The sequence below is a fragment of the Esox lucius genome, chromosome 22, assembly GCF_011004845.1.
Source record: "Esox lucius isolate fEsoLuc1 chromosome 22, fEsoLuc1.pri, whole genome shotgun sequence".
Lineage (NCBI taxonomy): Eukaryota > Metazoa > Chordata > Actinopteri > Esociformes > Esocidae > Esox > Esox lucius.
In genome coordinates, this window is record NC_047590.1 from 13,502,794 (window position 1) to 13,527,746 (window position 24,953).

A 24,953-nucleotide genomic window follows, 5' to 3' on the forward strand; every position below is an offset into this window, starting at 1 on the left:
ATAATTGATGATGACTCACCGCAGGTCCAGGGGGCCCAATTCCACCAGGAGTTCCGGACGGACCCTGTAACATAACACACACACACAAGGTAAAGATAATAAAGAATACTATTCTTGCAGAGACAGACAAATACAGATATGTGTGTGAGAATATACCTTTAACCCAGCAGCGCCAGATTCCCCTCTGGCTCCAGGAGGACCTACATGGCCCTGTTGAAGAGGTGAATAATGTGTTCATTAATGGGTCTGCTTCTCGCTGATAAATCTCACAGTTCATTCCTAACAACCAAATGCGAATTAAACTATTTCAATAATATGCCCAATACAGTACATACACGCTTTCAATAAGACGATAAGTGTCACAAATAAAAGCTTGATGGAGGTTAGCCTGCTGACCTTTATGCCCTTTAATCCAGGGTGACCTGGCAGTCCTGGGAAACCTCTGGGCCCCTGAAAAACACCACATTTAATGACTGTCTTTTAAAGTAATGTTCCAAATGATTAAAAATGACTGTGAACACAGCTGATGACCAGCGGACAGCAGAATAAAGTGAAACCTGTGTTTATTCCTCACTCAGTTTAGATGGAAACAGTTTGAAAAGGGTACAATCAAAAACATTACGTTAATTTAGTTTTATCTTGAAACAGATTGTGCAGTGAGGGAGTGAAAGGCTTGCAGGGTTGAGTCATAGCTCAATTTCAACCATAAGAAACAGTAGCTTGTGTAAACGCTTGGAGACATAGTTACTCACAGAAGATCCGACTGCTCCTTTCTCTCCGTCGATTCCAGCCGGGCCCGATTCTCCCTGAGGAATCACAAAATGAACATAGTCTACTGGAAGACATCTTATTAAAAACAAAAATAGTTTTAAACTAACCAAAAGAAAGCATGAAGAAAAACTGACATTGACTACTTACATCTGGTCCAGGTTTTCCTGGTGGGCCCTCAGGTCCTCTGTGACCATAGGCCCCCTGTGTAAAGACAGTGGGTTTAAGCACAATGTTGCTTCCACCCCAGGTCCGGCAGTCAACATCACCGGTTGTTTAACCACCAGTCCTAGCAAACCTCATCACCAGGCAACCGGCATCTTTGCACACACCTGGACTCCATCCCTCATTAATCACCTCCCCTTTAACTAGTCCTCGGCTCCTCTAGTCATCAGGCAATATTGGTTGTGGTTTAGATGGTGTTGTGTTTGTTTAGTTTATTTGTCATTATTTGTCCTCAGTAAAACGTACCTTCTGCACCAGCTGCTATACCAGAGCCCCCCAGTATAGTTCAGGTTACAGAATATTGCCTCAACAATGGGAGCAGGTGGAGGAGGTGTTTTATTGACTAGTGGTTAGAAAACCGGCAACATCAAGTGCAGAAGTGGGGGGCTAGACATGACAAACCCAAACACACTCAACAATATTTCTGGAGCAATTCGTTTTCAGGCCTCGTTAGCTGCTATGAGAAAGGCTTGGTTCTGACCATGGGTCCTGGATCTCCAACATCTCCTGGGGACCCCTGTGCTCCTGTAGGGCCCTACAAGACAAAAAAAGGAAAAGGACATGATCCTATATCTGCCTGTTTACTCTTAGCTACAATATTAGCTACAATATGTGTGAAATGGTACATAGTCATCTTGGACTTACTGATGCACCAGAGGGTCCAGGTGGCCCTCTTGGCCCTGGTTCACCCTGAAACAGTTATGAAGATAAAATTCCGATGTAAGTATAATGAGTACTATCAGTCTATAGGCACAACATAAACAACATAAAACATGGACATTTTCTTTCCAGACCTCTGAAGAAAATTGGACCAAAAATCTGACCGAGCTGATGTTTCACGGAGTGGACAAAAATTTTGATTTTCTTTAATTGCTTTATATGTCATTTTATTTTTTCCATTAGTTTACCAGCTATTTATGACTGAGAACCCTTATTTTCAGCCATGGCCTAGAAGCAATTAGGGTTGACAGACTGAACGAAGGATTGACCACTGGGTTACCCTGCCATCCTTAAATTAACAGCAATTCCGGTTCATTTCCCAATTTTTCCAAAAACTAATACTTTTCCTGATAGTATTCCCCTAAATATAATACGTAAGATCAAATAATAAAATCATGTTATCCTATTAAGTTGAGTGGACAATGAAGAAGAGACATAGAGGTGACACAGGTATTGAACCCTGGACTCAGGCATGGAGCCGTTTATGTGCGCAGAGCCAGGAGCGTTACCATGGGAGCATGGCTTTGCTTAAGTCTAATGCTTCTTTTAAACCTGATTGTCAAAATCCCTGTTCAAATTCAGTCTCACCCGGCATGTATACATACTCACCCCACTGCCAGAAACCATTCCCATCATGCCAGCTGATTTCTCACCGAAGCCTGTAGCCATCTGAGAGACCAGGTGACCCTGGCGGAGAGAAGAGTGTTCTTAATAGGTTATAACAATTAGGAAGTTCTTAAAGTAACCATCTGGAAGGAAAACTATTTTGTACAAAACATAGCACATTCAGCCAAGGAGCAACACAATGTACTGGAATTGCCACAACCCACACTGCAGGTCAAATGAAGAGGCAGTGTGGTTGAGCAGACAGTTACAGACTGATATGTCAGCCCCACAGGACAGGCGGATTGACTCACCCCAGGGTGTAAGGGCTGGCCAGGGGGTCCTGGCTCTCCAGGGTTCCCTGGGACTCCTGGTTCCCCGTCAACTCCAGCTGGGCCCTGTGCACCCTTGATTTTGGGAAATACATGCAAACTGATGAGCGGCAGCATGCTGAAAATGTCACAACATGAGTGAACATGATTTGAGGAGAAGGGATTCAGCGATTTGGTCCTGGGGTAAGGATTATCTCACTAAATCAAAGTACTGTAATGAACACGCTTCATTGTGTGTGAAGTTTAATTGCGTGAGACTTACTTTTCTGCCCTTAAATCCACGGTATCCTCTGTGCCCTTGCGCTCCAGGAGGACCCTGAGACATTGACACGGATAGTACGAAGACATCATTAATTTAGATAGTGCTGTCCAATTGTGGCTGTGGAAAGAGACTAATGAAGCAGCATCAGGTCTTTCTCTTGTTAAATTCAACAGCACCATCTAGAGGACTGAAAGGAATTGTATTCAACCTCAATTGGGACTGGGAGAGCCCAGCTGAATTACACAAACACAGTATGAGAATACGGCTTACCATTGGTCCAGGTTGACCTACTATCCCCACAATCTGGAAGCATAAGACACAAAAAACCTTTGTTCAGGTATAAAGTAACTTGATAACATATTTATATTGATAAAGGTTTTTATAACCAAGGAAAACCAAGAATTTCATTGCCGTAACTTGTTATTGCAAATGACAAATAAACCTTTTGAACTTGAACTTATAATTGAATTAATATTCAGCAAACAACTCAATGGAACTGTGAAAACATACATACATCAGGGATATCACCAGGTTCACCTTTCTGACCCTGAAAATGACAGTGGATCAATCAGTTACATGCTATTTATTTCTTATAAATACTGTAAATGCATTTTAATGTGCTTGAACAAGTCTAGTAAGAAAAAGAGTAAAAAATATACATTGAAGTGTACAGAATTTTTTTGTGTTGTTTTATATATACATTAAAATGTAAAACACTAAGAAAATGACAATGGACTTGAGAGTGTAACTCATAAAGAGTTCAGATAACATGGGCCCAATAACCTGGGTTCAGTTGCAACTCCACTGAAACTTTATATTTAAACGTTCAGGAGTGTTTCCAAGTAAAAACCAGAAAGAGGAAAATGGACTATGGAGGATATGCTATGTCATAATATTAATAATAATAATATTACTCACCTTAAACGCCATGATATCTTAGGGAGAGGAAGAAAAAGCAAAGGTGTTAATTTAACATTACAACTGTTTATTTGACATATCATCTTCAATGTCTTTACAATGTGGAGCATGATGAAATTTACTGTGTTGCCTACAGATTGGCTGTTTGTGAGCCACCTCCATTAGCCTGGTGAGTGGGCAATTGCTACCTTGGATTCCCCAGACAACAAACTTATTGTGGCAATATGACTGTATTAAGTGGGTCCCATCTATAAACATACATGTTTAAGTATACAGTGAAGTCTGTAGTTTTGGAACAATGAAATATTTTATCTTCTTGTGGCTCCAAAAGTTTGGATTTAATATCAACCACTATGTGAATAAATAATACATTCTATGTTTTTATTTGAGGTGATTCGTGTATCTATTGGTTTCACCAGTTAGAAATGAAAACACTTTCAGGGAACCACGTTTTGGGACAGGTTAATATAATGTCTAAATTTAGCACGTAGTAAATTATTAGTATTTGGTCGCATTAGTATTTTCTGTTTTAAAGTCTTTTTGACTTAACTTTCATCTTTATCAAATTAATGGCAGGTTCAATCAGATATACATTTGGAGATTGACTTGGCCAGTCAATAACTTTTCACTTTTTGGCCATTAAAAATGAGTTGCTATAGCAGTATGTTTGTGTTCAACATTTATGTACAACATAGCATTATTATGACAGCATTTGCTTGTACGTTTGCAGACAAGATGTTTCTAAAATTATAATTCTCCAGTTGCAACCAGAAGTCATATCATCAATGACGACAAGTGAGCCAGTTTCAGTGGCAGCTATACATGCCCATGCCATTCCACACCCTCCTCCGTATATCATAAATGAGGTTGTAGGCTCTTGGGAAGTTATTATTTTTCCCTGTACTTTGCTATTGCCATTACTCTGATGTTACATTTGTCTCATTTGTCCATTAGGCCCATTTCAAGAACTGTAAAAGCTATTTTTGTAACCTGGCCATCCTGTGTTTTTCAGGCTAACTAGTGGTTTGCCATGTAGCCTCTGCAGGTCTGCTAGTGAAGACTGCTGTGGATGGTTGTTTTTGACACATCCAGTGGTTGACACATCCATGCCTAGTGTTCGTATTCTATCAGACAGTCTCCCCCCTGTCATTATGATGAACATTCATAAGCCATCCACTGGAGAGGTCTTATTTGGCTTTTAAATGACATTCCCAACTGTTGTTATTGGTAAGCCGACTTTTCAGCCTTTAATGGCTCCTTGACTTTAAATACCTCTTAGGTCCTGATGTTGTTTAAAGCCAATAGCACATTCCAAAGGCCTAATCAGGACTAGACAGTGACAGGTGCATTATACCTGCATAAATGAACACACCTGACCTAACAAAAACCTCTACACAACCAACACACAATAACCTTGAAGTAATTAGTTGATTTGCAATCTAAACGCTTGGGGTATAGGGATGAAAAAAAGATCTTCACTGTCCCCTATTAATCATGTAGGGTACTGCATGTACACATACGATCGCTCTCACCTATCCTCCTGTTAGCGCTGGAAAAGCTGTGACACACGGGGCAACACTCGCCCTCGGGTATGGTGACCTTCTCACAGTTCCCCACGATCTCACACTGCATCTCCTCACAGATGGTGGCCCCGCTGTCACACACACACACCTTGCACGGATCTGGATTCCACATGTCGTTGTGGGCGTATACCTTTCCGTTGTCCGTGCAGGACTGGTCTTTCTTCTCCTCTGTGGACATTGAATGACATAATATGGAGACATCATGGGTGCCATTAGAAAGACTGAGAAAAATTTGGGAAATAATCCAATAATCCAAAGGGTTGTGGAGTGCTTGGACACAGCACTTAGCTGTGGTGTATTGGTATTGGCAATATACTACAAACCACAGAAATGCCTTATTGTTATTTTGAACCAGTTATCAACACAAAAAGAGCAGTTAAAATTATGTAATATCATAGCCATGGTGTGGTCTCATGTAGCACAACTATAAGCCAATCATCACTCAGGATTCAAAGAACCCAGTTTATAATGTATTATAATACACTGTAGTAATGTCATACAAACTGGTGTAAAACATGAATAAATGGGTGGAGGAACACAACAAATGCAAATGCTTCCATGAAAATGCTTAGCAGGACCTATTACCTCGATTTTGGATCAGTATGGCAGGAGGAAAGGGACTAAGTCATTTAAAAAGAGGGGGCATAGTTGGGGCAAGAGCTTCCATGACATCTGCATTTAGATGTATGGGTAAGACATCAGTAAACAGCATTAGAAATTGTGGATGAAAGCATGCATTCAGTGACTGCGACGCTCGCACATTACTGCGATATGTAAAGGAAAAACCGAAGAGCAACTCTTTCCCAGGTGACTGAGAATGCCAATGCAGGACGTGGCCAGACTGTGTCAGCAAGAACAGTCAATTCATAACTGGACAGATAGGGGTAGTGCATAAACCCCTCATTACAAAGACAAAGCACATTTGAGAGTTCAGTGGAGAAAAAAACATCCACTAGTAGATTTAGAAGATTTCAGTTTGTTGTTCAAATGTATTGTTCACATTATAGGTCACATTAAAAGTGGAAAAAGTTCTGACATGATTTATCTTTGTCTCATTCTTTTAAGTCACAAAAACCTGGCATTTGAACAGGGGTGTGTAGACTTTTTATATCCACTGTACATCTTTCCACCCAAAGAACGCCATGCTTACAGTCGAACACGACGATGGCAGCATCCTGTTGTGGGGCTGTTTCTCTTTAGCATGAAGTAGAGCACTTGTCAGGATAGAAGGATAAATGGAAAGTGCAAAATATAAACAGATTCTTGAAGAGTACCTGGAGCCCTCTGCCAGGAAGTTGAAAATGGGAAGACGGTTCATGTTTCAACATGACAATGATCAAAAGTACAATTGTTTTTTCGCTTGGATATAATGATGATTTTATGTTTTTATTTCAGGCTTCAAGGCAAAAAAACACTTTGAAAGGTGGTGGTGTCTTTCTTATCTATTTCAAAGGGGTGTCATGGGTAATTACATTTATTATTTTAGTAACAATATAATAGACATTGTTATAAAAACCATAATCAAAATGTAAACTTTAAGGAGATATAACTTATTTGTTCCCACCTTTTGGAGCAAGGTGCATTCATAAATATAAGAAAATGCATTATGGTTCACTACACATGCTTGTTTTCTCATTTGACCAGAAATTGAGTGAACTGAATGTCAGCAACTAGGAAATTAGCTAGTGGTTTGGCTTTCTCATGTATGCTAATGTCAGTTATTTTGAGGAAAAATCAACACTTCTTAGTGTCATCAGAGGAGGCGATAGAGGGGGCAGCTTTTTCATTTGACCAATAGAAATTCTGCATTTAATTGAGTATGTTTAGTGTGTGACCAAATTAACTTTGTGTAAGTAAATTTTGTTTCATATGTTTAAACCATTCACACTGATTTATTTTCTGATATAAAAATTCTAACATTCTACAAATTGCCCCTTTATACAAACACACTAAATTTTATCTAACTTGGACAAATAAGTTGTTCGATCATCACAACAGAATATTACTGTAAGTTGTATCCTCCCCCATATAAAAAACTATGGACTCTTGAAATGTATCTAATATAAAAGAGGGAGCCCTGGTGAACAAAGCTATGCTTTGAACAAATGTTGTCAACATTTTCGTGTATACAATTTTCCTTTGAAATTGCGGTTTCAGGTTTCTGGTTTCTGTTAACTTGTGTTGTCTAGCAAGTTATGTCATTCAGATTTTGTAATTTTTACTGACAATTTCATGTTTTTCATGTTATAATAACATATTCATTTATTTTAGTCTGTGGTGGTTACATTGATATGTTCAGTTCTTACAATCATTTGCCAGTGGTGGCAATAACTAAAATCACAATTATGTGTTTTAAATGACAACAGTCATAACATTTTAGCAGATGCCTCTAATCCAGAACGATTTACAAGAGCAATCATCCTCTGCTCAAGTACAGAATTACAGATATTTACCTGGGGTTCAATCTATCAACCATTCTGTTGCTGGTCAGATGTTCTAACAACTACATCTATCTGCCACCCCACATTGCTTGCAAAACGTTTTTTTTTTAAGCACACAGGATCTTCTATATGTTATTTTTCATTTCAGCAAGAAATGACATTTTAGGACACTTCCCTAGTGAGTTTACACACAGAATGTAGTTAAATATTCAGTAGAGCTACATCCAAAGTGTTGGGAACATAGTCAATGAAAACTCACCTGTTTTAATCTCCGGTAGTAGATTATCAGAAGTAGCAGACTGCAGACTCTGAGTGTCTGACGCTACAGAGCACACAGGGCAACACTCTCCCTGGGGCGTGGTGGTCTCCATACAGTCTAGGTCTTCACATTGGACATCCTCACAGGTAACCTTGCCCAGTTCACACACACAAATCTTACACGGCTCGGGGTTCCAAATCTCATTGTTGCTGTAGACTTTGCTGTTTTCTATGCAGTCCCCGTTGCCCACTACCGGAACAAGAAAAAAGGGTTTGGATTCATACATCGAAAACATTTGCCTTTACATGTCATGTACTTAATCATATCCAGTAATACATTTACCTTTACATGTCATGTACTTAATCCTATCCTGTAGTACATTTACCTTTACATGTCATGTACTTAATCCTATCCTGTAGTACATTTACCTTTACATGTCATGTACTTAATCCTATCCTGTAGTACATTTAACTTTACACGTCATGTACTTAATCCTACCCTGTAGTACATTTCCTGTTTCATGTAATGTAATTAGGTAGTTCTAACCCTCAACAATAACCTTTTAGGATACTTTTTTTTGCTCATATCCTGAAAAAAATACAGCATTTTTCAGTCACACATTCAACCCATTCATCTTAACATGTTATGTACTTAGCCCTATCCTGTAATCAGTTGAACTTCAAATTTCATCCACTTCAACCCATTCAGTCAGTGACAAGTGCTAAAAGTCTCATTTTGGGGGAGGGGGTTTGCAGGCCTAAGTAGGGACAAGGGGTTTTCTATAACCAAGTAACCTGATGATAATTATTTTATGCTGTGCATGTTTAATCTATACCCACTGGGTGGCGGAGAACTGAGACACTGTCTACTTATTATGTGAATATTGTGGTGTTGCTGTCATTGTCTTTAAGTATACGTCTGAAATTCTTTGGTTTTCCCAAATCAAGTATACTCGAAAATGTGTGCAATGTGCAATTTAGGGTTTTAGTAAGATCTGCAACTTCACACGGTTACAGTGAGAAGGACCGTCATAGATTGCCCTCAGGGTAGAATTTATGGGTGCTTTGTGCATAAGCTCAACTATTATATTCAGTGAAATTCTTTGTTGTCAAAATGAAAAATTGTAATTGACTCTAAATCCAGAAAAAAGGCCATAGCAAAGATTTACATTATGTTAGACGTAAATTTTTGTACAGAGCAAAATTACACCAGTAACATACGTCACCACATATATTTTAAAGCTGGAACATTTATATCTAAATATAGTCAATATACAGAATAAGGCACCAACATCACATAAATCAACCCCAGTAATCTCACTAAATTAATCTGCCTTGAGATTGATGGGTTTCATCTTATTTTAAATACCTTTATAAATATATACTTTGCTCTACCCCACAGAGAGGTCCCTACGACTTAACTGAAGATAATAACATGATAAAGCAAACTGATGCCACAGAACAGAGGTGCGATCATTTCACAATTCATCACCTGTGAATCAGACAAACATTGCACCAATTACATATACAGCAAGAGGAAAAACACAACCATTACCCCTGCCATTATCTAGGCGCCGTGAGCGGGGTCTCCCCCTTCACTCTGTTGAAAATGAAGGGGATGTGAAACTGGGAGGAATACTGACCACCTGCCGCTTTGCACTATGAGTGAAAGCACCACAGAATCTAACTTTAAACTTAGCGATTTCCATATGATGAACTTAACTTTAAAGGTAGGCCTACTAATTATGTGGGAGGGCCTCTCCCCAAGACAGTGGCTGCATTTCAAAAGCAGGAGTTATTTCAGGGAAAACCACAGCAGGCTTTATTATAGGTTACGCTTGTGCCTGTGGCTTTGCTGTATTTCTGACAGCCATGAGAGGCCACACCCAGGTAGCTGCACAGCAGAGGAATATAAACGTTTCATCGTGTGGGCCAACTTCCATTCCCATTTTTAAAACATAATTATATTTGTTGAAGTCAGGGCAACACGTTTCTCAAGCTGTTTCCAGGTAAAGTCTATTATTACCAATTTTATGTTGACATTATTCCTTCCAAGAATCAGTTTAAATCACTATAAAAGTGAGGCCTGAAGTGGCTGTACATTGAATCTGTCTGAGGTTTGTGCACGGATGGTAACATATTTTCTCTTGATGTGATTATACAATGTGGCCGTCTGCCATGGGTTCTCCTGCGTCACACTGGTCTTCGAGACACTCTGATGCTCAGCTGTGAAGTTAGGTGCCAGTGATGACGGTTTCAAATTATCCAACATAATAAAGCAGCGTCTATGAGTACGACATTTTACAGGCGAACACAGACACAACCTTTTTCCAAATACAACACAATTGAATCTTCTCAATGAAATCTTCCTTACAACAGGTGCACGATATGTGACTTCATACAATAAAAGAAGTGCAGACACTACCGAGAAGGAAACCCTGTATAGTGATTTATTGGTAAAAAACAACATAACCCACTACTGTATGAAGAGAAATCGAAGTCCCGGGCATCAGTTGGGAAGCTAACACTGCAGTTGCCTGGCAAGATTTAAACCAACTAATTATTAAACCACCATGCCCAAGCAGTTGCGAAACCAGCAAGGACTAACTTCTTAGTGTAAAACTTTGGATAAAAGAGAATCAAGAATCATTTTGCCAAATCCCTGTTCAAAGACTGTATACTTCCAGAGTAATATGCATTTTGTGGATTCAGACAGAATGAAGCGTATTTATATACAGCATGCCTCATTTCGCAGGGTGTGTCCAGTCACTTTCTAGCCAATTTCTGACCAAAATCAGTGGCCTGTTTTGGTCCGTCCCCACATCATTATAGACATAGCGCTCTACAACCCTTTTGTCGGCCTCAACCTTTCACTAAAATAGTGCATCCAGCCAGTAAGTAAGTCAGTCAGTCACGCTCACAATGCCACTTTAGCACGTAGCCTGTCTATGAAAGATGCAACTGTTGCCAGGCTATTCTTGTAAATAAGAATATGTTCTTGCTAACGTGTTCTTGCTATTCTTGTAAATAAGAACCTGTTCTTCGCTGTTATGCTTGGCGAAAACCAAATGTACGGATTCTGTCCTTGTGTCCATGCTAGTCTCTTACACCGTTTCTGAGAGAACCTTAACCAGTTGTGTTATGCTAATCTGTTTAATCATCTTATAAAGAGCTACACTTTAGCATTGTTTTTGGGCGTGATGTTGGGTCCAACGTGGTCCAGAGTCTGACTGTGTGGCAGGTCTGTGTGGCCTGTAAACTGCATTAAACCAGCTGTGGGTGGGTGGAATGATGATACTTATAAAACAAACCACTTCCTACTGGTAAAGAATTACCCGTTTTAGTGCTGCATATTTTACTGTGTAAACTAAACAAAAACTTAAAAAACAGGAATGAAAAATAAATACAAATGGGTAAATAGGTAGATGGACGGAAAAGGCAATATAAAAGGGTATGGGGAAAAGTGTCCACTTAGAATGATTTAGGTGTCTTCAAGGGCACATTTTGTGTTTAAACAACACAAAACGTGTTGCTTTCCAAACCGACAAGCAAGGTGCAAAATACAGGGTGGCCTTATGCAACAAATGTCGGGGGATCTCATAATAATTTCCATTGCATTTCTTCAAAGCACAGCGGTATGTGTTTTAACCTGGTAAATATTGTCTCTAGGGTGGTCCAGCCGTCCAAGCCACTGCCTCAAATGCAAATGTACTGCTGCAGAACAAATTCAAATCTGCCCCACTGGTCTTTCAGCAAAAACTCTCCTGCATCCTTTCCTACTTCCCTGTCCAATAAAACACGCATGCCATTAAAACTGTGGGCAAACTGAAGCAGTAACCCCAAATGATTTGGTTGCAAGTGTTGAACAGAGGCTAGTTGTGTATGTGTGATAATCAATGTGACATTCATCAATTTTAACACATTATTTTCTTCACTGTGGTAGCGGAGGCAGGGTATATTGTCCTGCATGCACATGATTTGGCCAGTTGGTCGCTGGCCGTACCACGTCTCCAGGGCCATGAGCCGGAATACCGCGTAATCTTGCTGTAGATGTAACGTGCCAGGGTCTTTATATGGGCATGTGCTGATCCACGCCAGAGACTGGGGTTCAATCCCTGGCTCCACCCCTCAGGCTACTTGTCTCTGTACGCAGTATATTTCATTAACCTTCATGAGTAAAGCCAAAAATCAGTCAAATAAAGCCACTCTGAAAAGGACGAATCATGATCCAAATATATCGAGCCATAGGTTAAAAATAATGAATTGGACCACAAATGGCCCACGGCAAAAGGAGCACAGTCAGCTGACTGACTGTGCCCTTCCTGTCCCTCGACATACCTGTCTTCCTAGTGTCTCCTTCCAACTGTCCCCGTCAGAAAAATACAAAATACATACTTTACCAGTCAAAAGCTTGGACACACTCATTAGCTTGAATGGGTAAGAGTCCATGCTTTTGACTGGTGCCGTATGTATAAAAATGAATCACTTGTGAACTGTGAGTTGCTGTTCATTGGAAAACGCACATTAATGTCTCCGCTGGGGAGGGACACAGACAGCCCTTTTTAAAGTGAGGTCTTTAATGTTCAGCTGAAAACCTCAATATTGACTGGGCTCCCGTTACATTCAAAGGTCATTTTCACTGCTAAATTACATAGTACATTTTTCAGTGTGTGCTGTGCACGCAGCACAACGTCACGTTGTAAATCACTCTGCCTAAAAGTTCAAAACATTTGAAAGGTGTCATATCCTCTCATTGAGGTGCTTCATCTCCCCTGACCCACGAGAGTAGCAAATAACATCACTCAGTAAAAATTCAGACCAATCAACCCAGTCAACAGTCAGTGAGTTATTCAGTCAGTTATTCAGTCAGTCAGTAAAGTCAGTCCAAAAGTAGTTCAGTGAACCCCAATTTACTCACCTAAATTCCCATCCTGGCCGGTTGCTGACAACACCTGAAGGGATACAGCCAGGCAGAAAATAATCCTAGATTGCACAGAGGCGGCCATGTCTGCACCTGAGACCGGCACCTTCCAGACAGCGAAGAGGCCGAGAGGGGAAGGAGAGGAGGAAAAGACAGCTATACTATTCCTGCAGGGCACTGTACCATCCCATAATATCCACGTAGCCTTGAGAGGAGAACAACTGCCTGAGCGACACTGCAAACTCTGCTCTCGCTATATCCCTTTCTCTCTCCCTCTCGCAGCCTCTCTCTCTCACTCCCTCTTTTAAGGGTTGTCTTTAACCTCTAATTTTCTTCATTTTTTTCTGTGTTCTGTGTCTCAGGCAGCCAGGGTTGGACTGATGACATTGAAAACGAATAGGTATTGATTACAGATTAAAAAGCAATAGAATGAATCAGCTATGGAATCCATATGATATCTTTGGCTTTTTTCCGATGACTTCCATTTTCAATAAATCCTTGCAACTTGCAGATGGGTGTCATTTTAGTCCTTCTGAAGTGACAAGCGTGTGGAGCTGTGACCACTCAAAAATGTGACAAGATGTAGGAATGTAGGTGTAACTATTCTTTTTCTCCTTTTTCTGTGTAAAGCCACCGAGGAGAACATTTCATTAGCGATTTCCTAAAGAATTCTTCTCCCAAATGTGCGTCTGACATATCTGGATGTCGGCCCATCACCTCAAGCCCTTCTCCTCTGGGAAAGCCTGTGTGCTCCAAGACCTCTCCATCACGGTTGATGTCCAATATGTCCCCGGCTAAAAGTGCAAAGGACCTTGACGTGACTCAGGACACACCAAACATCAAAGCGGTGACACTCTCCTGCAGGTTCACACACAGTAATATTAATACAGTACACCATCATGTCACACATGAAGTGGTGTGGGTACTATTCTAGGCACCTGTCATCACTGACTGTAAGGCTCCCAGCTTGTGCCGTCAAACCCCGGCAACCTCTGGTCTCATGGCCATCCTACACCTAAAGCAGGTATTCTTCCTCAGCCCAGTCAAAACATCTCTCTGTCCTGGCTCAACAGTTGTAGTCCCTGCCATTTTCCAAACATTTCTGAAACCCTACCATTATAAACAATAAATTACCACACACACACACACACATTTTTCTGATAGCTTCTCCATTAAGTTGGTTGTACTTCCTACAACTGCGCTTTGTGGGAGTCCTACCTAGTTATTTTAAGAAGGCTTTAACTATTTTAAGAAGTTGTTAAACATTGAAATCATCCAGAAAAGCAACTAAAATCTGCCCTAAACAGAAATTGAATCACCAAAATTGTGTTTTCAACCTTTAACGGCAGTGCTCCTAGTTCCTAATTAAGTGGTGATACAGAAAACCACTAAATGTTTCAAACATATCAGGTTGATGTGTTTCAAAACTCTAGCAAGGAAGTGGTTTTGCCTCCTTGCTGGCGGCTCAGTTGTCACTCGTTCTGGTGTTTCAAAGCACTTGGTTTTAGCAGTGTGAATGGCACTGCAGCCATGATTGCAATGGGAAGCTTGTTAACTCCACAGCTTCACAAAAGGATCTCACCTTATTTAGCTGCCTTAGTTGAAGTTAAAGCTTTCTTAGAACTTTATGAACTCCATGTTTATACTATGTTTGTACAGCAATATCTATTTTTGGTCTGGAAGTCTAATCTCTATAATAGCCCATTTGGAAAAATCTGAGCTGCAGAAATGACTTTCTCTTCCGGTTGTTAATGGACCAAAGGGAATACAAACACAGTTTCACCACAAACCATTTCATACTTCTTTAAAATGTTTTATAAATAAATCATATTATGTTTCATTCCACAGCCAAAAAGCCAAATTACAAGGGAGGAGACGCCAGGTCATATTGTAACATGCACTTTATGATCTTTGGGTGGGGAAAGCCTTGGACATGAGGGATTGGAATCCCTCTGACATCAGTTTAACTTTGGTACCAGACTCCCATACTAACTTTGGTACCAGACTCCCATACTAACTTTGGTACCAGACTCCCATACTAACTTTGGTACCAGACTCCCATACTAATTTTGGTACCAGACTCCCATACTAACTTTGGTACCAGATGTTTCAAATACATATTATTTAACACCTGGTAGACGGAAAAATACGCTTTTACACTAGTGTACACAAAAATACTGTGTACTGTTACTCTTAATTGTACCTTTAAATCGTTAGATCAATTCAAAAACATAAAAAATAATTTATGACCAATAGAAAAATGAACAAAAAGAGATTAGTACAGGAGGACATCCACTACAAAACAGTGGTTCTTGCCTACTGAGGGAGTGCCTTTTCAAATCCTACAACCCTATGTTTTTCATGTTCTTTCACCACTGTTCTCTTGGCCCTCAAACCCAACAAGAGCAGCTTCTGCAACATCTGGGACTTCAAAGATCAACTGGCACAGGATCTACAGCAGAACTCAATGTGAGCTCACTGGTCACATGACAGGAAGAATGAGGGCCACTACTTGTCCAGTCCCGTTATACAGCGGGACGTTTCTCCTCATATCCCCTTACATTATCTCAATTATTCATTAATTCTCAGCCATAAGGCACCCAGCTCAACCACTTCACCTGTTTGGGAGACACATTTTCAGAACCACCGTGTAGAACCTCTGACCGTGAACTCCTCAAAGAAAAGAAGAAACGTTCATTTTCTTTCACTAAAGGATTGATATTTTGCTAGACTTAAACAGCACACGTTACCAGTGTCTTTCATGCTTTTCTAGCAGTGCCTCTTGGACCCATGAGCTTGTTTTTTAGTCACCAGTATGTTTGCGGCGGCGACTAAGAACTTTGTGAAACAGGTGGGCGATACGGGTCGGCTGATCCCGGTACCAAGCCTCAGTGAGGCTGATCGCTACCAACCCCTCAGCCTGGTCACCAGGAAGAGAAAGAGACACTTCTGGAAGAAGACCAAGTATGCCTCGACCCCCTTCTCCCTGAAAGACATCCTGGTGGGGGAGAAGGAGATCACAGCAGGTACAGTACAGCGACAGGAGAAATACACATTGTTAACGCCTATGTCATGCATTGTAATGCATTATGAAACGTTCATAAGGCCTTATAATGAGTTCATGACCCATTATAGAGCGGGCATTCATAGGAAGTGTCAGCAACTTCAGGGCACAGAGGTCTTCATTTTTAGCTCACCCAAATGTACCTAAACCGCTGCCATTGCGTCAGCGCAGACTTCAAGCAAGGCCTGTACAACGTGGCGTGTCTTTAAAACCCGGGCTGCTTGATTCACACACAGGCGTGTCGTCGTACCAGCTCCTCAACTACGAGGACAAGTCCGACGTGTCACTGAACGGACGCTTAGGGAACCACCTGATGAACGACGTGGGGTTCAACATCAGTGGCTCAGACTCCGTGGCCGTCAAAGCTTCCTTTGGGATTGTCACCAAACACGAGGTGGAGGTTCCGACTCTGCTAAAGGAACTAAACTCCAGGTGAGACGCATATGTTGGACACTGAGCTTGTACTGAGCTACAGCCTTTTTTTTACCGGATAGGTCATTGACACGAACCCTCTGTTAACGTGAATGTGTTCTATTCTCCTCCCATCGTAGGAAAGTGGATCTGGACCACTGTTTGATCCGTCAGTCAAAAGAAAGTGGGCGGAGTGTTCTCTGCGTTGTCATGGAGAGCATCCGCACGACGCGCCAGTGTTCTCTAACTGTCCACGCCGGCATGAGAGGGACGACTATGAGGGTGAACGCACACGCGCACTGACACGCCACGCGAGCACACACACCCGCACGGACACGCCGTGCGCACACACACACACACACACACGCTGACACCTGACACGTGTGTGTTAGCAGCGTATGGTTGAATGGCTGACAGCAATGTTTCTCAACTATGCGACCCTTGGATTCCAGTTTCAGATCGACGATGGTCGAAACCCCAGAGGTCGGGACAAGGCCATAGTGATCCCAGCTCACACCACCATTGCATTCAGCATATTTGAACTGTATTTTCGACTGGATGGACGGCTAGGTGAGAACGACCAAAGAAACCCTGACCCAATTAGACTCCAACTCAAACATTTAGGATTTTCTTGTCTTCATTTCTTCCCTCATCTATCCACCCCTTTCTGTCACAAACATAAACACACGCAAATGTAGCTGACTTCGTCCCCTCCATTTCTCCTGATCAGATATCTGTGTTAGCCCAGAGTCGTCGGGTGGATTTGAGAGGGAGCTGATCAGAGAACAACTGGGAGGTATGATTGGTCGGTTCTCTATGGGACGACTACGCAGGTTCCTGTCCGGCATCGTCTACGGGAACCCCTTCAGAGCAGGTGGGAAGGTTCTGGAAAACTATCCTCCTGATCATATTACATTTAAAAATCTGATCTAACCCTCTCAGTATAATGCTGTTTACGAGTTGATAGGTCACAAAATACTTGCAGACTAACGTCCTGAGATTGCTTCCTTAAGCTGGATAACATACATTTGTTGAATTACAAAAAAACATGAAAAGAAAGCTGATTAAAAGCACAGGGTTATGTGAAGAAAACATGTAAAAGACAAGGTAATAATCCCTGCAGTTTTCACATGTTCCACTGACACGTCAATCCTCCCCTTTGCTCCCCCGCCAAGACGACAGGACGTTCGAGGAGCTCACCCACGCCCAGTCAGACACCTACATGGACGACGCGGTGACGGACTACTACGAGAAGTCGGCCAGCATGACAGACGTCTCCAGCGCCTACCTGAGAGGGGACTCCCACACCCGCGTCAATCTCCTCAACCACAACATCCCCAAGGGCCCCTGTGCCCTGTGCGGCAGGGGCCCGGCCCCCCGGGAGACCGTCTACGGCTGTCTGGAATGCACCAGCACCAGGCATAAATACGTCAGGCTCCACGTCGTGCCCTGCTTCGACCTGTGGCACAAGACGCTGAGGTGAACCGGTGGAGGGAGTGAAAAAGTGACGCCAGGATTCATGAAAACAGCGCCTCTTTAATAACGCTGTGCCATGCCGTCGTTTGGATGGCAACAGGCTGGCACGAGGCCGGTGAATGTCCCGCTTGCATTTTTTTCCCCCTCTCTCCATAGTACTTTTTCTTTTTTACATTTTAGTATTTTAGCAGCGAGGCTTACCCAGAGCCACTTAAATTAGTGAGTGCATACATCTTAATTTTTCCACACTGGCCCTGCCTGGGAGTCAAATTGCCTTTGCTTGTTTTGACTCTTAACAAGCGAGCAACACAGAACTTATGCCATGACTTTCAGCCAATCAGCAGTCGGGGCAAGACACCCGCTGGATGTATCCTAATGAACAGACACACCCATTATCGACACATGACCTGCGTCCTGTGGATCACACAGCCACAACAGGAGTGTGTAAATAATTCAGACAGGGTATTAAAAATGGACCAGCAGATCATATGGGGGGGGGGGGGGGGGCATAGAGTGGGTGGCGCATGGTCTAGGAGAACATTCCCTCCCGGTGCCCATGTGCCTCTTCAGATCTGCATCAGCTGAGTGTTTGTAGTGGTGTGTTATGAGGGCATCAGGTCAGTTAGTTGAAGTTTGACATCATGGCTGGATGAATTCCTTTTTTAATAAGGATTCATGCCATCTTTGTGGTATAGGTTGTCTGTAGACTTCACATGTACAGATATCTATCCAACCCAACCCTGTTGGACTCTGTAAATACAGTTGTGACGAGGTATTGGTACACTTGCACTTTCTTCAGACAACATTGTCTCAAATAATTAAATATTAGTTTCTGGAAAAGTATTTACAGTTAGTTCCAGAAATAATTGGACATTGACATAGGTTTTGTTATTCTGGCTGTTTACCAAAATATTTTCAGGTTACAGTTAAATAATAAATATGCTAATTTGAGGGTATTCACATCAAAATTGGAGGAAGGGTTTAGGAATTGCATCTCGTTAGTATGTATCCCCCTCTTTTTCAAGGGACCAAAAGTAATTTTTGGACAATTGACTCAAAGCTGTTTCATGGACAGGTGTGGGCTATTCCTTTGTTATTTATTCATCAATTAAGCAGGCAAAAGGTATGGAGTTGATTCCAGGTGTGGCATTCGCATTTGGAAGCTGTTGCTGTGAACCCATAACTGGTGGTCAAAGGAGCTCTGAATGCAAGTGAAACAGGCCATCCTTAGGCTGCAAAAAAAGATCAATCAGAGAGATAGCAGGAACACAGTGTGATGACATGGGCATGCATGGCTTCCAATGGCACTGGGTCACTAGTGTTCTTTGATGATGTGACAGTAGACAGACCAGCCAGATGAATTCTGAAGTGTATAGGGATATATTGTCTGCTCAGATTCAGCCAAATTCAGCAAAATGATGGACAATGACCCAAAACATACTGCAAAAGCAACCCAGGGTTATTTTTTATTTGCAAAGTAGAATATCTTGCAATGGCCGAGTCGATCACCTGATCTCAACCCGATCGAGCTTGCATTTCACTTGCTGAAGACAAAACTTAATGCAGAAAGACCAACAAACAACAACTGAAGACAGCTGCAGTAAATGCCTGGCAAAGCATCACAAAGTAGGAAGCCCAGCGTTTGGTGATGTCCATACGTTCCAGACTAAAAGCAGTCATTGCCTGCAAAGATTTCTCGAGCCCCTGAAATAAGGGGACTGTGTATGAAAATGGTTGTAATTCCTAAACGTTTCATACAATATTTTTGTTCAACCCCTTGAATTAACGTTTGTTCTTTAATTCATATGCAAATATATCATAAGCAAATGGATCATTTAAAAGAAATTAAACAAAAATAGCATTCTAACACCTTGTGTCTGAAGGTCAACTCGAATTTGTGGCGGTAGATTGAGTTGTTTTCTCTACTATTAGAATAATCATTTGGTTGGCATGGTTGGCCACAGTGACATGGGCCTCACATTTCTGAATAACTTAACGCACAGTAGGAACACGAAAATCTTTATATCTGGACATGGACTTGCAGCCTTGAGCTTGTTCATGCTCGCTTTTAATCCTGTGTCTGACCTCCTCAGACAATTCACCGGTTTTCTTTCTTTCTTGCATGCTTATTGCAGCTCACACAGACACATACAGGAGATATTTCCCTGTTCAAACAGAATGAGAGTGATTCTAATGTTACAGGCACGTGCAACTGGGTGAGTTCAATTCCTAAGAAAAGGAAAAAAGCCTGCTTGAAAGTTTGTTTTTAACAACTTCTAGAAATTAACAGTAATATTCAGGGCTTTTTTAGGATTTCCATATGGAATGAGTTTGCAAACCAAAGAAACACATATGTGAATACCAAAAGACATTTGAACATCAATATTTTTCTAGATCAATCTTTTTTAAACAAAGTGCAAGTGTGCCCATACCTCTGGCCACGACTCTATATCCCACAACTGTGCTTCCATCCAAAATCCACAAGGTGTCGACAAAAACTAATTTAATAACTATTTTGTTCACTTACCACAATGGTTAATTACTCCCACTTGAAACCCTGTGCATGGTCACCATTTGTGCATGGAGAGATTTGGATATGTGGGGGTTGTGTTATGATGGGGTGGATTTCAGCAGTTGACACACACATGACTTATTTTGTAGCTTTTTTGTTTCTCTTTTGTTTCACCAACGTTCTAATACTGCGATTGGTCAGATGTTCGCTCAACTCCATTTGTCCAAGGGTAATCCAACATAACAGCTCTTCCCTCCTCTTTTTGAGGTGAAAGATTAGATGTATGCAAGCATACCCCATTTGATTGCCTGAGAGATATGGTTCCATGCGCCACGCCAGTGAGGACTGACTCCTGGCCAACAACCAACTACCATCACCATGGTAGCACTGATTAATTATACACTATCATTATTATTATGTTATTATTATCCTTATTATCATTGTTGTTATATTATTACTATTGTTTCTATTATCACTATTATTATTATTAAATCTATGTATCAGGGTAGAAACTGGAGAATACAGGAGAGAAAAGCTGAAGTCTTGTGTCATGCTGGTAAACAAACCACACCCCCTTCTCCCTTCCTCTATCCTGATTGGGTCAGGAACGAGTCCTGTATTATAAGTAGGAATTTCTTTAGCGCAACACAGCACAAAACCTCAGATGACCCGTCACTACGAATGACTGGAATTCTCCCAGTGGGAAGGATATGAAAGCAGGGTGAAAGCGTTTAGGAAAGAGGGGCGAGGGGGGGGCTATCTGAGTTGCGGTGGTCCACTTTAGGGGCCATGCAGATTTTATCTCCCTAACTTAAATCTAATATTCCTGAAACCAACATGAGGACAGACAGAGGGGGTAGAGTCACATGGATCTGCTTAGACAGGACACATTCCTTGAAGATACACAAATACACACACACACAGAAGGTACCTTCACAAATACACATTCCCATACAGGTATCCACATTGTTAAATAAACAGACACGCACAAATTCACACACGCACGTTAGGAATTTCTAGATTTCTTGGGCCACAAATGAATCCCAAACTAAATTTGATTTTCCCTAACCTGTTAATTTCAACCTAACCCCTAAGCCTCTGGTGAACTGTCCCTGCAAGATGGATTTTACCTTGTTTTACAATCTTTTTGAGAAAGTTCAAACCTCACAATTATGGCGAAATGTGGACACAGAATAAAAAAGTAAGTATAGCAACAAGGGGGTGAGATAATGTTTAGAACTACATAGTGTTCAGAATCAGTGTTCAGAATGTAATAGTGTTCAGAAACACTGTTCAAAAATAATGTCTAGAAGAACATTCGCAGTCTTCAGAAAATGTGTGTTCAGAAAGTGTTCAGTGTGTTTAAAGAGACAGCTTTAGGAAAGAGAGCATTCCAAAAGCGAGCCTTCAAAACAAGAGCATCCACAAAGAGAGCATTCAGAAAGAGAGCATTCAGAAAGAGAACTATCAGAAAGAGAGAATGGTCCTTAAGACTAGACTGGAGCATATACTGCAGGCTGCTACGGACAGAGATCATATCCACCCGTCATCAGGGTGAGGGAGAACTTGAGAGGGAAGACTCTTGGTGAGCGAGCCAACATCTGTGTTAATGGAAGCTGACGGTTCCCTAATGTGTGATGAGTCTGGAACACACATTGATTAGAAGGAAAGAGGATCTTTGGCACTGGAGATCACACTAACGGGGAGAGAGAGAAAGAGGGGGATGGGGAAAGAAAAAGGGGATATTTATAAAGAGGCACACTTTGTAAATTGAATGTGAATGATGCGATGGCATGATCTGTTTCCTTTCTGTTGGGTTCTTAGCGTGTCTGGATGAAACTCTCTAATCAGATTACTACATCGGGACACAGGTGTTCATCCGGGTGCGTGTGTGTATCCATTCATGTGACCTTTCCTTCATCGCCAACAGCTAAATTGGGGTTATCTGGGCTGCAGTGTTATCCATTCGTTCCAGACATGGAAATCAATCAAAGAGGGGATTGTGCTTTACGCACACACACACACACACACACACTCACACACAGATCGAGACCTGAGGGGAAACGAGGAAAAGATTAAAAGAACCAACATGTTCCCTCACACAATTATCAGATCTAATGCATCTGTGTGTGTTAGTTAATGTTCCTGTCTGTGATGTTTCTCTGGAAGCTTAAAACCAGGGAGATCTGTTGCATTGTACTGTACTACTGTCCCTTAAGGCAACATTTCATTAGCCCTAAGTAACACATCATTTTCAGCTGGATCTATTTCTGAGAAACATTAACCCGTTACCAAAAGCAAATCTATAAACCATTCCTCGCCAGTTGGGGCAGGCTACACACTGTGAACTGTGGACAAAATGGAAAACTTTTAAATACACATTTTCAAAGTCCCCCAAAGTCCCCAATACCTCATATAGGTGCCACCAATAGTTACATTGGGAAACTAGATGGCAGCAAACACTAGGAAGATGTGGTGTGCATACGGTAAACTCTGGAAAGGTTGTATATACAGGGCCTTCAGAATAAAATTCAGACCAGAATGTTTCTATACGTACTTTATAACTGATTTTAAAAAAGCAATTGCCATCATTCTGCTCACAAAACCCCATAATGACAAAGTTAAAAATTAAATAATAATGTGTGCGGAATGTATGGAAATAAAAAAAAACTACAATTTCTCATGTACTTTGGTACACATATCCTTTACTATGACCCTTGACTGAGCTCAGAGGCTTCCTGTGTCCTAGATCATTCTTGAGATTGTCTCTAGGAGTTTATTGGAGTTCACCTGTGGCAAATGCAATTGATTGGACATACTTTATAAAGTCACACACATGCGAATATTAGATCCCACCCTTCACACTGCATATCAAACCATGGCGTCTAAGGAACTCTGTAGACCTCTGAGATTGTGTTGAGGCATAGTTCTGTGGGAAGTTATAAAACATGTATAAAAGTTCCCAAGAGCGAAGTGGGCTCCCACATTGTGAAATGGAAGAGCTGAACATCAGGCAAAATTAAGTAACTGGGCAAAAAGGGCCTTGGTCAGGGAGGTGTCCAGGAACTCAATAACCATTCTAACAGAGCTCCAGTGTTTCTCTGCAGAGATGGGAGAAACTGACAGGATGACAACCATTTCTGCAGCACCCCATTGGTTAGGCCTTTCTGGTAGGGTGGCTAGACGGAAACCACTATTGAGTAAAAGGCAAATTACTTGGTGTCTAAAGGACTCTGAGAGCATGAGGGGAAAAAACGAAGGATCCGAATACTTCCATGTATCCGATATTTCAATTTTTTATTTTCAATAAATTGGCAGAAATTCCTAAAGACAAACTGCTTTGTCATCATGTGGCATTGTGTGTACATAACCTGTAATACCACAACATGTTGAGAATGGCTAGGAACACTTTCCAAAGGCAGTGAAAAAAATCCTATTTGCACACAACTTGCCCCGCCCTGACTGGGTAAGAATTCAAGATCAAAGGTTTGCCTTCGGTGACAGGAAGACGTTCTTGGAAAGAGGTAACCTCAGAAGGTGGCTGGTAATAGTTTTTAGATATACAGGATATTGCTTTCAGCGACAGGAGAACAATTCTACGGATCTCCCAGAGAACAGCGGCTGGGTCGGACAGTGTGATCGAGAGCATGACTGGGAAACAGCTATTACATTTTTTCCTGTTGTCTGCTCAACAGAGGACAAACATTTTACCATATTTAGACGGCATTAACGGAGTTTGACGAGCAGTTTAGGCAGGAGCTATATCACCCAATAAACGGTCTTGCACAACTGTGCCACTCCACCGACTCTCAGCATGAATAACGTGCATCAAGAAACATCTGTCATACACACAGCACAGCTTGTAATCGCACCTGCACACACACAGATTTTAGGAATCTCTATCCTTGTAGGGAAACAAAGAATTTCCTTTTAAATTCCTAACCACTAAACATAACCTGAACCCAATTGTACCCTAAATGTAACCCCTAAGGTAGAAATACTGGTGGTGACCAGTGTGGGGTCCCCATAAGGTTAGTAAAACATGAACACGTTTGCTTTTCTATCAATGTAAGGACCTGAAACATCAAAATCCATGTTTTATATCCCCTAGCCCAAAACCTAACTGAAACCTCAATCACCAACCTGTATGATTAAATTAAACTTGCCCTAATGCCGAACCCTAAAAGTAACCACAATTACAAAACTAGGTCCAATTGTACGTTTTTCCCTAAACCTATCCCAAAAACCTGGTAAAGTATTTTCCCTAGTGAAGACCTGCGAAAAACCTTGTCTGTACCGATTCATCATGTTTCATTATGCTATTGGTGACTTCGCGTCCCAACATGAAAACACAGACCTGGATTGTGCGGGTGCTTGCACACACACACCCACACACATCCACTCACACCCACACACTCTCTTATCTTGTAAACCAATCAGAGGATATCCTGACCTTGGC

General features: G+C 41.5%; 2 protein-coding genes across 2 annotated transcripts in view; one reads left to right on the plus strand and one right to left on the minus strand.

The window, feature by feature from the left end:
- The window catches only part of LOC105005814 (collagen alpha-2(V) chain), a 39,243-nt gene extending 25,937 nt beyond the window's left edge, over positions 1-13,306 (minus strand). Inside the window, exons 1-16 of the mRNA XM_013133079.4 lie at positions 13,029-13,306; positions 8,112-8,360; positions 5,361-5,579; positions 3,829-3,845; positions 3,425-3,457; positions 3,181-3,213; positions 2,911-2,964; positions 2,631-2,723; positions 2,323-2,400; positions 1,639-1,683; positions 1,475-1,528; positions 919-972; positions 753-806; positions 397-450; positions 157-210; positions 20-64 (exon numbers count right to left, since the gene is read on the minus strand). Of these exons, the coding sequence (XP_012988533.4) occupies positions 20-64; positions 157-210; positions 397-450; positions 753-806; positions 919-972; positions 1,475-1,528; positions 1,639-1,683; positions 2,323-2,400; positions 2,631-2,723; positions 2,911-2,964; positions 3,181-3,213; positions 3,425-3,457; positions 3,829-3,845; positions 5,361-5,579; positions 8,112-8,360; positions 13,029-13,116 (1,224 nt within the window). The 5' untranslated portion in view covers positions 13,117-13,306. The remainder of the gene's footprint in view (positions 1-19; positions 65-156; positions 211-396; positions 451-752; positions 807-918; positions 973-1,474; positions 1,529-1,638; positions 1,684-2,322; positions 2,401-2,630; positions 2,724-2,910; positions 2,965-3,180; positions 3,214-3,424; positions 3,458-3,828; positions 3,846-5,360; positions 5,580-8,111; positions 8,361-13,028) is intronic.
- Positions 13,307-15,655: 2,349 nt separating this feature from the next.
- On the plus strand, positions 15,656-17,989 carry pjvk (pejvakin). The gene is made up of 5 exons (XM_029116573.2): positions 15,656-16,057; positions 16,332-16,527; positions 16,647-16,788; positions 16,959-17,076; positions 17,682-17,989. The coding sequence occupies exons 1-5, from the start codon at positions 15,847-15,849 to the stop codon at positions 17,987-17,989; spliced, it is 975 nt and encodes a 324-aa protein (XP_028972406.2). The 5' UTR covers positions 15,656-15,846.
- The last annotated feature ends 6,964 nt before the right edge of the window (positions 17,990-24,953 follow it).

Coding starts and splice junctions, on each gene's coding strand:
- pjvk (XM_029116573.2), top strand. CDS start 15,847: ATGTTTGCGGCGGCGACTAAGAACTTTGTGAAACAGGTGGGCGATACG. Junction 16,058..16,331: donor GGAGAAGGAGATCACAGCAG/GTACAGTACAGC, acceptor ATTCACACACAG/GCGTGTCGTCGTACCAGCTC. Junction 16,528..16,646: donor CTAAAGGAACTAAACTCCAG/GTGAGACGCATA, acceptor CTCCCATCGTAG/GAAAGTGGATCTGGACCACT.